Genomic DNA, 16,512 nt, shown 5'->3' with positions numbered 1-16,512 from the left:
AGCATTTCATCCCTCTGGCTTTAATGTGTAGAACTTCTGAGGTGAGGCACTGAATAATATATACTTTTAGGGGCAAGTCCCTACCAACGGTTGAGCAGTATATAACTAGCCAAGGAGCAAATCTTAGTCCTGCTCTTTATAAGCTACCAGTCTGTAGTACCTTAGAAAATAGTCCATTTCCCTCCCAAAGAGATGCCGTCGTTGAGGATCTCTGAGGTGCCTGAGCAGAGTAGTGATGGAAGCTGTTTGTGGGGCTTTCCAAGCTGCAGTATGTCTAGGGTATATGAGAGTTTGAGTTGGCTGCTTTTACTATCGCCTTCTGACCCTCCTAAGAATTAATTGGTAATAAAGGAATGATGTTCTTCTGAACAAAGCTTGCTTTAAAAAAATATATATATATATTTATTTATTTATTTATTTGACAGAGATCACAAGTAGGCGGAGAGGCAGGTGGCGGGAGAGGCAGCTGAGCAGGGAGCCCGATGCAGGGCTCGACCCCAAGACCCTGAGATCATGACCTGAGCCAAAAGCAGAGAGGCCCAACCCACTGAGCCACCCAGGTGCCCCAAAGCTTGATTGCTATATCAGAAATGGATAGGATCTTTGATTATAATACTTTTTCATTTCTTTAATTTTAATAGGACAGAAACAAATCCAAAGTTCTAGGACTTTATGGCCATTGTATATAAATGTGTCACATCTTCCTGGTGATCTGTAGTACTAAGTTAGCTGCTGAATCATTTTGGGGTGTTTTGTGGCTTATATGTTAACAGAATAAACAATTGTGGCAGATATGCTGGGAGATGTTCTAATAATGGAAACTGTAGATGTATTGAATTTGTTTATATTGGGAGACAGGAAAGGATAAGGTTTTAAGTGTCTTCTATGTGCTAAGAACACCAAATCTGTATCATGTCATTTCATCCATGTCCAAGAAATAGAACTCTATTTTCCAGATGAGAAAATTGAGGCTGAAAAAAGTTAAATAATTCCCCTAAAGTCACCCTCTTGGAAGTGCTGGCCCACAGACCTCCAAAATTAAATCCTGGGTATAGTCTTTCTATTCAGTGGGTTCTTTTCTTTACAACAAAATTAAACAAGTAGATTCTTAGGAAGTCCCCGTATTTTATAAAGGAGTATTAGGTGATAACTATTCTCATTACAGAAGAGTAATTTTGTGTGCCACAGAGTTTCTTTAAGTGGAGATTTCCAGGGATCCTTAACTATCGGACATACTGTTGACTCTTGAGCAATGCGGGGAGTTAGGGGTACTGACCCCCATGCAGTTAACAATTAGTGTAACTTTTGACTCCTCAAACACTTAACTACTAATAGATTGCTGTTGCCTGGAAGTCTTGCCAAATACATGAACAGTCAATTAACACATATTTTATTCATGTGTTATATGCTGTATTATAATAAAGGTAGAGGAAAGAAAATGTTATTTAAAAATCATAAGGGAGAGAAGGTACATTTATGGTAGTATGTATCAAAAAAGATCCACATGTAATTGAACCTGTGTAGTTCAAACACATGTTGTCCAAGGGTCAGTCACATAATAATACCGAGAAACTTAAGCCTAAGACTAACCTAACATGCTAAGAGTGGGAGGGCTAGCAGAAATCAAAGATCAGCTTGTTATTCATTCAACATATATTAAGCATTTGCTTATGAAGTACATAACAGATGCTGGGAGTCTAATAATGAGCAAAACCAAATGTAGTACCTAGCTTTCTGAAGTTTGTATTATCGTGAGGAAGACATTACTCAACTACTCTCCTCCTGTAGTATTACAAAGGAAAGGTACTTGATGCTGTTTGAGTGTGTAATAAGGATACCTGACCTCATCAGAGGTCCCCCCCAAAAAGCATTCCCTGAGAAAGAAGTCCAAAGAATGAATCAAATCCACACAAATCAAGTTTGTGTGGAGGAAAAGAGGAACGTACCAGGTAAAGTGAACTATGTGTGTATTTAAAGGACCTGTGGCAGGAAGCTAACCTGGTAAGTTTGAGGAGTTGAAAGAAAGTTGTCCTGACACAAAGCACAAAAGAGAACATGATACAAAGTGAACTGGTGAGGTAAACATGGACTATACTACCCTCCCTGGTTTTGTGCTTTGGATTTTTATTATTAAGGACAAGGAGAAGCTGGTGAAAGATCTCAAGTAAAGGGATAATATGATGAGATCCGATTTGTGAAAAGCTCATAGAGAGAGAATGGATCATAGGGTGGAACAGAATTCAGAGAAGTCAATTAAGATACTATTAAAGTAATCCAGGGGGGGAAATGATCTGCCTTAGAAAGTAAATGTTTTTCGAGTTTCTTCGTTTCATATTTATTGTAGTTACCTAACTTAAATGAGTATCATTTTGAAAGATACCTATATGCATGGTTCCGGAAGCTTAGGTCACGTGTGGTCTGGTGAAACACCACAGGGACAGATACAATCTTATGTGGGTTTAGAATTCAGCCAAGTGCTGTACTAGGTTTATCTCAGAGGTATTGTTTTTATCCTATTTTACAGATGATTAAAATGAAGCTCTTGGTCATCTTGGTTATTAGTAAGTGTTAGAGAGTTAGGGTTAGGGTTCATCTGCTGTGAGTTGGTAGTTGGGAGAATATGTTAAACATTCAAGAAATTATTGAGTCAAATTAGATTTAACCTGTTTTCTGAATGACTTTTTGCATTATTCTTAATGCAAATGTTGAAGTTCTCTCAGGAAAACACTCATAGTTTATCACATTACTTTTTATTTATGTCTTTTCTGTATCATAGTACAGAGGGTCAGATAGCAGAAATTTTGTAGTGTAGTTGACCTACTGTTACGTGCACTCCTTCCCAGCATCACACATTTTTGTTCTAAGGTTCATCTTCCTAACTGTTTGATAAAGGAACAAAAACAAAGGGTTACCTGGCTGGTTCAGTCGGTAGAGCATGTGACTCTTGATCTGGGGATGTGAGTTTAAAACCCATATTGTGTGTAGAGACTACTTAAATAAATAAACTTCAAACAAAACAAAAGCACAGTGGCCACAATGACAGTGACCAAATAGGGTCCTGTGTAATAATGCTGGGCTATTCATAATTTTGAATTCATAATTCAAAATAAATTATTTATGTTGGGCAGAGATTTGAAAATCCAGTATATTAGCTTTCTACAGCCCACCTGAAGAATTTGATTCTCTCAAGTTGGTTGTCTTTTATTTGTTTTGGCTTTTTTCAAAGATTTATTTATTTGAGAGGGAGAGAGAATGAGTGAGCACGGGGTGGGCATATTAAGTAAGATGACAAGACAAATGATCTGGTAGTATGAAGGGAAGTATATGGCATGATCTAGGTTGCTATTAACCAGAAAAATCTTAATATCTTTCAGGTATTAATAGAGCGCTTCCTTAAGAAATTTCGTTGCCCCCAAACCTGATCTATTCCCCCTTTGTCAGACTAACTGGTATTTCCTCATTAGATTTTTGATCCTTGCTTTTTAATGTTTAGGTTATTGTGTCAAGGAAGGGACAGCTAGATGTTATTTTGTATTGTTTTATATTGTCAACATTAATGTTCCCTTTTATTTATATTAGTAAAAGCTAATTATATTAAGAATCCCTTACCTTGTATTTTAACTCCAGATTAGATTTCTAAAAATTTGTAGTTCAGTAAGTGGAAAATAGATTCAGAGTTCCAAAACAAATACTCATTCTATAAACATTTATTGAGCATGCACTATGTTTAAAGGCAGTTATCTAGGATAATGAGGGAAATAACAAGTTAGGTTGTATAACCAAGAGATTATAGGAAAAATAGTATCTGGCTTTTTTTTCCTCAAGAAGCTGCAACCTAGTTAAGTAATATAATCAGACGAGATCGGGCGCGTTCAGGGTGGTATGGCCATAGACAAATATAATCAAATCTAATCAATAGCCTGATCATTTATTTATTTTTTGAAGGAAAGCATGCATGTGCACATGAGCGGGTGGGGTGGGGGAAGGCAAAAGGACAGGGAGAGAGAATTTTAAGCAGGCTCTCCCAGTGCGAGGCTCGATCTCACAACCCTGAGATCATGACCTGAGCCAAAATCAAGAGTCAGATGCTTTACATCTGACTTTACTGGCTTTACTGAGCCACACAGGCACTCACAGCCTGATATTTTTAAAAGCATAAACAAAATTGTCTAGGACCTCAAAGGATTGAGTAATTAATATTGCAAGGAATAGATGAGTAAAGGCAGAGGAATATGTAAGCTGAATTTTGAAGAAAGGATGACTAAAATTTCAGGAGATAGAGAAGTTAAAGGATAACCCAAGTAGGTAAAGACTATAGTATGAAAATACAGTGACTGTTCAGTGACTGATGGAGGCTTTTTCTGGTTCTAAACCATAGGCAGCTTTGGTGAGATGTGAGAACAGAGCTGAAAAAGGGACATTAAAGCCAGATGGGATTTGAATAGTTTCCTAAGGAGTTTGTACTTTATTCTGTAGATATTTTGTAAACTTTGTAGAGCTATCCAAGAAGAATCATTAGAAGGTTTTGATCAGGGAGGAAAACATGATGATGATAATGATGATGGCACAACTGAAATGTATTGGGTAATTACTAGGTATGTGCTAGGAAACATTATGTACTTTACTGGACTCTTACGTTTTAAATGAAGAGACTAGGACTTGAGACATTGTTACTTGCCCAAGACACCGAACTGTTAAGTCGTGGAACATGGATTTAAACCCAGGCCTTTCACTGTCATCTTCTGTTTAGCATTGATGATGTTTATGTTTGAGGAATGTAATTCTGGGACAGGGTGGATTACCTTACAGCTTGTAGGCAGGAAGACCATTTAGGAGGCCAAGAGTTTAAAGGGAAGAAGGTTGTTATGGAATAGAACCAGAAATGTGGGGATAGATTCTAGATACGATTCTTTAGGTGCAGTTCTTTAAGTGATTGTTAGACAGTAGACCATTTGAACCATTTAAATACGTAATGTACCCAAACTGATTTACCAGTACATTAATTATTTCATGTATACTTACCAAGCCTCTGTGACCTTATGTGGTAAAAGATGTTTTGAGTTTCAAACAAGGAGAACCTCTCCTAATCCTGGCAGCAGCAGTGCTCCTCCAGGCCCTAGTACTGTAGTAGTCTCCTGTATGCAAAAGACAAAGTACTTTTTTAGGTCAGTAACTTGTCTCTTCTCCTTTCTTTCAAAATCTAAATTCAATCCTACAAATATTTATTGCAACCTGTTATGAATCAGGATCTAATACTGTGTCCCTTTAGCTAGACCAGTGATACTTAATGAATCAAAATATCTGTGAACACCTAACGCTGTACACAGATTTTTCTGTATATATATATTTGTACATGTGCCTTTTTTCTGGAAAGAAGGGCCATAGCTTCTACAAGTTTTCACAAAAGAGTGTGCTGTAAAAGGACAGGGAACTACTTATTTAGAAGAGTAAAAGAATGATTCTGAGGGGCACCTAGGTGGCTCAGTTGGTTAAGTGTCTGCCTTTGGCTCTGGTCATGATTCCAGGGTCCTGGGATTGAGCCCCACATTGGGCTCTCTGCTCAGTGGGGAGCCTGTTTCTCCCTCGCCCCTTGCCCCCGTTCATGTTCTCTTGTGCGATCTCTCTCTCTCAAATAAAATCTTAAAAAAAAAAAAAAAGATTCTGAGATCTGAATGCTTAACAATGAAAAGGTTTAAAAATAAAGGCATCTAATCTCCGTCCCAGCTTCCAGGGATTGTGATGCAGTGGATTTGAGGTAGAGTAGGGGTGTTGGGATCATCAGGCTTTGGGATAACAAATATCTTTAGTATGGAGTTTTTAAGTATCTGAAAATTCCAGGATTTCTCTTCTCTCTCTCTCTCTCTCTCTTTTTTTTAAGATTTTATTTATTTATTTGAGAGAGAGTGAGAGAGAGCATGAAAGGGAAGAGGGTCAGAGGGAGAAGCAGACTCCCCACTGAGCTGGGAGCCTGATGTGGGACTTACTCCCAAGACTCCAGGATCATGACCTGAGCCAAAGGCAGTTACTGAGCCACCCAGGCACCTGTCTAGGTTTTCTCTTATTTAAATTAAGTAAGTCATATTTTTTGTGTATACTGTTGGAATCATCCTGTAGGTTATGCCAACTATTTCTGAAGATATCAGGGTGTGGGGGGAGAGCAAGATGGTACATTTTAGACCAAAGGGGGATTTCTTTGTAGCCCAACTAATTTGGGTGGATTGTGAAAAGAGATGGTATTGTGATTCATTTCTATTTGTATGTAGGATGTTTTATTAGGTGTAAGAAATGAATTGGGGCCAAGAAAGAACATGAAGTCCTGCAAACAAGAGGCTTTGGAATTTGAGTAATTCAGGCCTTTCTTTTAAAGCTAAGGGATAAGGCCTAAAGGATTAGAAATTATTTTATTTATAACATCTCAAATTAACATTAGATGAGACAATCTCTTTGGCTTTGGGGAGTCTGTTGAGGAGGGATGTTTTTCATTAGACTAAGCCTTTTTTAGATCAGTCCTTTTCAAACTTTAATATGCATATAAATGTTAAAATGCTGATTCTCATTTAGTAGGTCTGGGGTGGGGTCTGAGATACCACACTCCCAGAAAACTTTCAAAAGGTACTAATGTTGCTACTGCAAGGACCACACTTGGAATAGCAGTTTTAGATAGTTCTTGAAGTAGTAGGAAATGACTGGATTAAGAACACTAACATTAGGGGTGCCCGGGTGGCTCAGTAGTTAAGTGTCTACCTTTGTCTCAGGTCATGATCCCAGAGTACTGGGATCGAGCCCTGCATGGGGCTGCTTGCTCAGCGGGAGGCCTGCTTCTCCCATTCCCATGCCCCTTGCCTGTGTTCCCTCTCTCCGTGTGTCTTTCTTTGTCAAATAAATAAAGTCTTTAAAAAAAAAAAAATTTATTCATTTAAAAAAAAAAACACTAACATTAGAGGGATAAAAATGCTCTCTGGGTTAGTATAGATGATTAAAAATTAAATTTAAATTCCTTCCTTCCTTTCCCTTGTGTCTGTCTGGAGGTGGCCAAATTAGAACATCTCTGAGACTTTAAAAAATTTAGACCATATAGACAGTAAGTTTTAAACAGGAGGATCTAGAAACCCCAAATGAAAGTCATTTACCATTTTTTCTTGAGGAAATAGAAAAATACACCCTTGGGCTAAATAAGTCATCAACTACTATGAGGATTTTAATATAAAAAATTATAATTAATAATACCCATAGAAATGTTATTAAACATTTGCTTATTCATTCAAATATTTGAGCTTTTACTATATCCAAGGCATATTAATCACTTGTTATAATGTAATCTAGTTTTACTGTTACTGTTAGCTAGTGGTCTTCATTAGGTAATCCCATCTTGCTGGTTTTATTGTAGGTCCGTTAAATTATTCAATAAATTATGAGCTGGTATACATGCTAGAAATAAAAAATGCTGTTGTATCATGATCAGTATTGTAAGATATCTCAGTTTATAAGTTTATGAATTTTTAAAAATTAATTGATGACTTTTATATCTTGTGATACACTACAAATTAAAAGAAACCCAGAAAAGTCAAAAGAAACTCCTGTGGTTTAGTGCTCCTAAAAATGCTAGGCAAAACATAAACATATATAAACACATAATTTATATATACATAATTTATATGACAGACTAAAAATTAGTGTTATATGACACATGGGAACTTAAAAGAAACCTCTCTGGTTTAGTGCTTCCAAAAATGCTGGATAAAATAGTAAAGAAAGGTAAATCACCCAACAGAAAAATGTATGACACATAAACAGGCATTTGCCGGAAGACCAATAAACATGAAATAAATTACCAGTGAACACAGCCTTATTTTAATATTCAGAGAAATGTTAATTAAAGGGACAAGATAAACATTTTATATCTATCAGACTAGTAAAAACTAAAAATTTAGGGGCACCTGGTTGGCTCAGTCACTAGAGCATGTGACTTTTGATTTCAGGTCATGAGTCCGAGCCACAAATTAGGTGCAGAAATTACTAAAAGTATATAAATAAATAAACTTAAAAATTTTTTTGATTGTATGTTGCATAGACAAGGATGTGAAATAATGGGAACTCATTCATTTTTGGTAAGAGTGTAAATTAAACCAACAATTTGGAAATAATTTTCATAGCCTTTTAAAGATGGAACATGTATATGAACATAAACTCAGCAGCCCCATAATTTCATTCTTAAATATATATCCTAATTAGGAGAGATTCTTAAACAGATACCCCAAGAAACAAATACAAGAATGTTCTATGCAGCATTATTATAACCAGGGGGAAAAACCAACTAGAAATAACCCAAATGTTCATATGTCATAAATAGATAAAATACATTTTGGTATATATACAATGGAAATATTATTTATCCAGCAATCAAAATGAATGAACTCCAGCTACACAGATTAAGAATGAATTTTTAAAGTGTAATACTGGATTACAAAAGCAAATCATAGCAGAATATATACAATATGATTGTACTTATATTTATTTAAAATTCAAAAACAGAAAACCTAAATGTTGTGTTGCTTAAAGATGATACATGCATATGTATACAAATTGTAAAGAAAACGTAAAGATTAACAAAATTCAGGGTGGTGGTTTTAGAAAGAGGTTATGTAACTGATGAGCACAGAGAAAGGGGGCTTCAAGTATATTGATAATATTTTATTTCTTAAGCTAGATAGTGAGTGCATGGGTCTAAATATTTTCATTTGTTATTAAAATATTCTTTTGATATATACTTTATAGATATGTTTCCTAACTCTAAAAAAGAAAAATACAGGGTGTCTGGGTGGCTCAGTCGGTTAAGCACTCTGACTCTTGATTTCAACTCAGATCATGATCTCAGGGTCTTTGGGATAAAGCGCCCATCAGTCTCCCTGCTCAGCATGGAGTCTGCTTGAAATTCTCTCTCTCTTTCTCTCTCTTTCTCAAAATAAATAAAATCTTTTATAAAGTAAAATAATAGAAGAATATATTCAAGTAGATTAAAGGTTATTCCTATAACAACTCTGCTTATATGCTAATATATTATTTTCCTAATAATATTTTCCTAATATATTTCTAATATGCTTCCTTGAGTGGATTAGAACAGGATAGCATTAAAGGTAATAGGTGAGGAAGTTTTTGTAGAGGATGACATACATTTCATGTATATCATGAAAAATTGTTTAAACCACTGTTGTAAGTTTAGAGCAGTATAGTTTAGTGGTGCGGGCAGACCTATAAACAATAACTATAACAAAATATGAGTGCTTCACTAGAAGACATATGTTTACCAAGAAAATAGCTAGGAATCAGCCAGGAAACCTTTATGAAATAGATGTTAATTTAGCTGGGTCTTTAGGGATGAGCAATTTGTAAAAGGAGGTAGGTGAGGGAGCCCACATTCCTCTCTGGGGGGAAAGGAAGTACAAAGGCACAGAGGCCTAAATGTCCACGGAGAGTTGAATGAGTAAATTCAGGTATGTTAGGAGCTATACTATGAAGAGCCTTTTCTAGGAAACTATGGAGTTTGCATGATGGGCATTGAGTTTTATTACTTAAACGAAGGTTGTTGACTGGTTTGCTGTTATATGCAAGGCTCTGCTAGGACTTATTTTGAAATTCTGTATGTTTATATATTTATGTTTTTTTCCCTCTACTTCCAGGCTGCTATATGGCAAGCTCTAAACCACTATGCTTACCGAGATGCAGTTTTCCTTGCAGAACGACTGTATGCTGAAGGTTTGTAATTTCTTCATCTCTATAGAACCATAAGTGAATAAAATATATGGAATTCTGTCATTTCTTAGGACATATAAGATTCTGGTGATCACTTTTATTTTTCCTTTATGATTGGCACTAATTCATAAGAACTGAAAGTATCTTACATGATACTTTTAATCACTGTAGAGTTGTTCCAGGTTTTACACTATGGCATACTTAATCATTTTCCAATCTTTAGATACTTTTTTCCAGGTTTTTTCTTAGAAAAGTCTGTATCCTGTGGTTAAGAGCAAGAGTTTAGTCTGTAGCCTTGGTACAAACCCTTAACCCTGTCACTTAAATATGAAGTTGTATACCTTGGACAAGTTACTCAGTGTCTGAGTATTTCAGATTTTTTCATCTAGCAAATAAAAATAGTAATAATTGCTTCTTAACATTGAAGAATGAAATGAGATAATGTATTTAAAGCATTTGGGACAGCCTTCTGGCATGGTAATAAATGTTTAGTAAACATCTGGTAATATATGTTTTGTTTCTGTCACTAATTATTGTAATTCTCTTTTTAAGATGCTAATATAGATAATTAGGTACAGCTTTTTGTTCTTTTAAGTCCTTTCTTTGTGTTATATATTCTAGAATAGAATTTACAACTTAAACAGTGTGATCAATTCTACAACAAATTACTTTTTGCCCAACTGGTAATAATAATTTGGGGTGTTACCAACAGCATAAGATTTCCTTCATAATCCTGTAAATATCAGAGTTGATCAATTTAATATACTTTTGCTTACTTGAGAATTGTGGGGTATTTTGTCTTGCATTTTTATTACTATAAGGGATCCTGGATATTTTCTCAGGTGTTTGTTTTAAATTTATTCCTATTTCTGTGAGCTATGTCTTTATTATATAGTTGCCCCAGATTGTTGCTTTTTAATGTTAATTTGGTTGGTTTTTATTATTTTAATATTTAAGATTTTTACATAGTTGAACTCACTAGCTTTGTCATTTATACTTTATCCTATTGCTTTAGTAGCTGGAAAATTGCCATCTTTCTACCACTACAGTGAATGTATGGTTATTGGTGCTTTAAAAAAATTTAAAGAATTTATCATGGTGTTGTTAAACATTTATTCAATATTACATATTAAGCAATGTCTTTTTCCCTCCCACATGGTATTTTACTTGGTTTTATATTAAATTTTAAAATAATATTTTTTTCTATCTCCAGAATTTCTCTCCTCTTCCATTTATTACCTATCTTTAACCCAATATCATACCATTTTTAGTTAACACTTTATATTGTATTTCAATATTTCATAAGGCCTATCTCCCATCAATATTTTCTTTCCAATTTGTTCTCTGATAAGTCTTTGCCCTTTTATATCCTTCATTTTTCTATGTGTATCTTATTATTGCTTTGAAATTTCACAAAGATTTTGATCAGTCCTGACCTGTAACCATATAATTCTGTAAATTAATTTAAGAAGTATTGACATCTTATTATAGATTAGCTTTCCCAACCAGAAACAGTGCTGCCTTCTTTTTACTCAGGTGTGTTTGCTTAACTCAATTTTTCTACTTTTTGTGACATTCCCATTGGATTACTTGCCAAGAAGTTTAATTTTTTTATGGTTATAGATGAGCTTTATTTTTATGTATTTTGTGTGTTCTTGTATGAATTGCTAGTGGAACCTTTCTACTCAGTTGTATGATTTTACTGTAGTAATCAGTCCTTAGTAACCAAACTGTAAGCATAAGAAGGTAGATATTAGGGGTTTGCCAGGCATGTGTCACAAGGAAGCACAAGGGATAAGAACATTACGAACATAAGCAAGGCTGGAACCAGGAAACAGAAACTGTATAGGAGAGTTAACCCAGAAGGGGATTAGTAAATAAGATACAGAGAAGTGCCAGCAGTCCCAGTGAGGCTGAATTGGGAAATGTATGTGAATAACATGGGAGCAGAAGACCATGAGCCAGTTGTAAAATTCTTCCATTAATGAAGCATAATGTCCTGAATTTCGTAGCTGAGAGTTATGAGAAGGTATGTACTCAGGAGCAGGGAATATCACAAACAGGCAAAGAGTAATGCTTGCAAATAGTTTTAAGAAGCAAAGAGGAGGGGCACCTGGGTGGCTTAGTTGGTTAAGCATCTATCTGCCTTCAGCTTAGGTCATGGTCCTGGGGTCCTGGGATCAAGCCCTGTATTATCATCAGCCTCCCTGCTCAGCAGGGAATCTGGTTCTCCCTCTCCTTTTCTCCTCCCCCCCCACAGCCCCCGCTCATGCTTGCTCTCTCTCTCTCTCAAATCAATAAGTAAAATCTTAAAAAAAAAAAAAAAAAAAAAAAAACGAAGAGGAAACCTTACCCTAACTCTGATATAAGTGATATATGAGGGAAATAACATCCCTTTGAGAGTGCTGTCAGGTCCTTCAAGGGAGAACAGATGTTCAGAGAGGACAGTGGGGAACATCTGTGCAACAGGAGTCTGAGATCCCAATTAAAAGATTTAGAAGAGTGGGAGGCTTAAAAGATAATGCAATAGATTACCCTACTCTGCTCAATTATATAAAAGCAAGGTTTATCATGCATAACCTACTTACGTTATATTTTCATTGATACATGCACAGCCCTCATGTTTTGCTGTCTTACACTTTCTTTTTTGATTTTGTTTATTAAAGGATTGGCAGTTTCTAGTTTATTATAGTTCTGCTTCAAAAGATTGTGAATTGTGGTTTCAAATTAAGATGATTAGATTTTCCCATAGAATTGAGGCAGGATTCCAGATGAATCTGCATAAAGCTGTTCAATTCGCTTTCTATGTTTGATACAGCACTTGACACTTGGAAAGTTGCTCAGTAAGTCTTAGTGTCTCTCAATATACAGTTGACCCTTGAATAACATGGATTTGAACTGTGTGTAGGTCTTCTTATATGCAAATTTACTCAGGACTGTACTGTAAATGCATTTTCTTTTCCTTATGTTTTTTGTTTGTTTGTTTTGTTTTTGTTTTTGTCTCTCTTAAGCGGGGGCAGGGAGGAAGGGGAGGGGAGAGAGAGAGAAAATCTCAAGCAGGCTCCATACCCAAGCCCAGAGCCCAATGTGGGACTTGATCCCACAACCCTGAGATCATGACCTGAGCCTAAATCAAGAGTCAGACATTTAACTGACTGAGCCACCCGGGCGCCCCACCCTTCTGAATACCCTTCTTAATAGCTTTTTCTTATCTCTTCATCTTTATTGTAGGAGTACAGTATATAACATACAGAATATGTATTAATCGACTGTTTATGTTATCAGTAAGGCTTCTGGTCAGCGGTAGGCTTTTAGTAGTTAAGTTTTGGGGGAGTCAAAAGTTACTTGCGGATTTTTGACTGCAGGATAGGTGCTCCTAACCCCCTCATTGTTCGGGAGTTAACTGTAGAGCCTAATCACTTAACTCCAGTTTCTGTGAGGGAAGATTTTAGAATTTAAGTGCAACAGGAGCAGATACTATCCTCATTCAAAAATGACAAGCATAACTTCTACCACTTATTGATTTCTTACTATGTACTAGGTTCTCTACATAATATTAATTCCTTATTTAATCTTCAATAATCCTATAAAGTCGACATTGTTATTGCCATTTTAGAAATGAAGAAACTGAGACCAGTGTTCACAGGCAATAAGTAGTAAATCTTTCTGATTCCATTTTATGAAGGGTAGCAAATACATGCCACTCTGATTTATGGTAGACATCACTAATCTATCATACTACTTATTCCCATTGAACCTTGGAATTGTCATTGATGTGGTGTTGCTGGCTGACAGTATTAGTTGATTAGAGTTGGTATTCTAGATGTAACCTGATTGCCCTTTTGCTCACTGGCCTCCCGTGCCACTAGTGGTAGCTGCTGTGTTTTAGGTAAAGGGCATGGGGCTAAAGAAGTAGATGGATAGGAACCTCTGAAAGCCAAATTCTTGAGTTTCACTAGTTCCTTGTCATACATTTTTGTTTGCATAGTTAGTCCACCTAAGACCGTGGTATAAGCAAAGTGGTGTAAGAAAGAATGTCAACTCATATGTTCATTAGCCTTTTGATCTCAAGTAAGAAGTTATTCTAAGCCTAATTTTCCTCATCTTTAAAACAGGAAAAGAAATATCTATTTAACAAGATAGTTTTCAGCACTAATTATAATCTGCTATGGTTTCTGGTACGTAGGAAGTCCTTGACAAGTTCCTGTCCCCTAGCATACTCTAATACAGTGGCTTTTAAGATTTTTTTTTTACTCATCTTATATAGGATGCCCTCTGATATTTTTCTATTTGAGTGTTTTTTGTTGTTGTTTTAATGCAGGTTGATATCCTCTAAATTGATTTCACAATCCACAGTGAATTGAGACTTGCTGTTTGGAAAAACTGTCCTAATCTTATCATCTCCCCCCATATCCCCCTTTGCCATTGTAAGCACCTATTTTTCCTTCCTGCTGCCAATGCCTGATCTCCTTGACCAGGGTTTTTCTCCATTGCTAATTGATTAACTGTGGGACAGAATATAGATTCAGCTTTTCCCCTTGTCCTAATAGACAGCATGTAGTATTTCTAAAATTTTCTAAGGTTTTTAATTGTAATTATATATATTTATCTGTTGGGAATGAAGAGAAATGGGTGGTTAGGAAAAAATAGAAACAGTCTTAGACTATATAGGTAAAGAATACATTAATACGATTAATATGATAGGTCCTTGGAGAGAGATGAGTTATTTGTGTTCAGAAAACAAACCAGATACAAGTTTTGTGTGCATTTTGTTTTATAAGGAAATGCCCAAGATCTCTGGGGAAGAATGAAAAATTGCTTCTATGAGACCATATAGGACTGATGATTGTAACTGGTGTAAAGCAAGGAAAAAGTAGCTAAAGACCTTGTGTCAATGTTCCCTGTGTTCCCTCAGTTATTTTGAGGGTCCTCTTGAAAACTTGGAAATCTAGTATTCTATCTTGATGTAGAGTTTGCATCCTCTACTATAAAATGTTTATTTTTAAGTATGAAAACATTTTATATTACCATAAAATTGTTTACCAGTCTCTCCCTGTTTTAATGAGTAATGGACCAGATGTAGAAATTGCACTGGGTATATTGATTTCAGTAAATTGGGCTCAGTCGAAGAGAGGTGAACCAGAGTAAAAGGTTCAGCATCTGTTTCTTTTCTCTTAGCTATGATACTGAGCCTAAACTCACAGAAATATGTGACTACAAATGGCAACATTTTTAAAAAAATTATTTGCCAATTTATGTTAAGGTCATCATTGAGGGGAAATGTCCAGAATGCTACTAATGATGTGGCATAATGTTTCATTTTTAGGTCATTATTGGAAAATTTAATATATATATCTAGTCTAAAAATTCAGGTCATTTTGTTCTATGGTGGGGGCGGAGTGGGGTTGGAGCTCCAAAAGGATGTCTGGCCCATTGCCCTAAACTTTTACTGTCATTGTTAAATGCCTGCCGGTGAAAAAGATGATGCTGTTTGATTGTCATAGCTTTTATTTTTATAATGTGTTAGTGATTAAGACTCAACTCTTTCCAACAACCTTTTTTAATTCAAAATTCAACTGTTTTATTGCATTATCTTAGCTGTTCCACACAACATCACACACACCAAACTCAGTGCATGCAAAGCTGGATTTATGTTACCACGCTAATCTAAGACATCTCTTCTAAAAAAGCTTCCTGACTGGTTTTCCCATATTTACTCTTGCCTGCCTCTTCCCTTTCCACTTTCCAAATCAACCCATTCTCTTCATGTTTCTTCTTAAAATGCTTTAGAGATGTCTAGTTGCTAGAAGGATTTATGCCTGTAGACAGCTTGCAAAGCCCCTGCACAGCCTGGCCATCTGCTTTCTCATTATGTATGGCCACTTCCTCCTCCCTGTCAACCCAACTCTAAAGAGCCTTTCTGAAATTTCCTCCACTCCTCTCACCTGTGGTATATTTACTCTGAGCATGATTTCAAAGTATCTTAAACCATTATTAACCCTATCATATACAATAAATATAAAACCAGTTAGTATTGAAATTTAGGATATAAACAACTGTAGAGAAAATAAAAAGTGAGAACAGTATTAAAATACTGAAGTTGTATATGTAAATGAGGTATTCAACAAAAGAAATTACTCTAAAGGATGGAGTGAATCATGTAGCATCTGAAAAGCACAACACCCAGGCAATTGAAATCTTTCAGCCAAAGAAAAGTTAGTAATTAAATGGAATTATTTGAGCTTGTGGCTCAGTGTCATGTATATATAACCAACATTACTATCAAATGACTATTCAGGTACTGTAAATGTAGGAGAAAGCAAATGGTAATAATAGCACATATACCTCTTTATGTATCAGGTGCTATCCTCAGTACTGTCCTTTGATTAACTCATTTGCTCCTAGAGGAACCCATAGAGATCAATGTCTCTTATGTCCTTATTTTGCAGATGAAAAAATTGAGGGACAGAGACGTTAACTTGCCATAAGTCATGAAGCTAGTAAGTGGTAGTGCTGGAATCTGACCCTAAGCTGTTTAGCTCTGGAGTCCATAGTTCTGATGCATGTGCTGTACTGCCCATCCTTGATTTAAGAACTTAAAAGATAATCAAGATGAAACGTGTGTCATATATCATAGATGATTTCACAGTTCTATGCCCTCTGAATACTCACTTACAATGTCCAGTTCATGACAAGGCAGCAAGCAGAGTACTCTAACCTCTAAGCAGTTCTCTGTGATAATCATAGACTTTATCAAGGCTA

At 35.8% G+C, this 16,512-nt stretch overlaps 1 protein-coding gene across 9 annotated transcripts in view; it reads left to right on the top strand.

The window, feature by feature from the left end:
* The window catches only part of CDC27 (cell division cycle 27), a 73,361-nt gene that overhangs the window by 5,539 nt on the left and 51,310 nt on the right, over window positions 1-16,512 (top strand). For all 9 annotated transcript variants that reach the window (XM_082706493.1, XM_082706494.1, XM_082706488.1 and 6 more), the window contains exon 2: window positions 9,678-9,753. In XM_082706493.1, the coding sequence (XP_082562619.1) occupies window positions 9,678-9,753 (76 nt within the window). The remainder of the gene's footprint in view (window positions 1-9,677; window positions 9,754-16,512) is intronic.

This window comes from Mustela nivalis (genome assembly GCF_964662115.1).
Source record: "Mustela nivalis genome assembly, chromosome: 17".
Taxonomy (NCBI): Eukaryota; Metazoa; Chordata; class Mammalia; order Carnivora; family Mustelidae; genus Mustela; species Mustela nivalis.
This window is presented reverse-complemented; position numbering and strand designations above follow the sequence as displayed.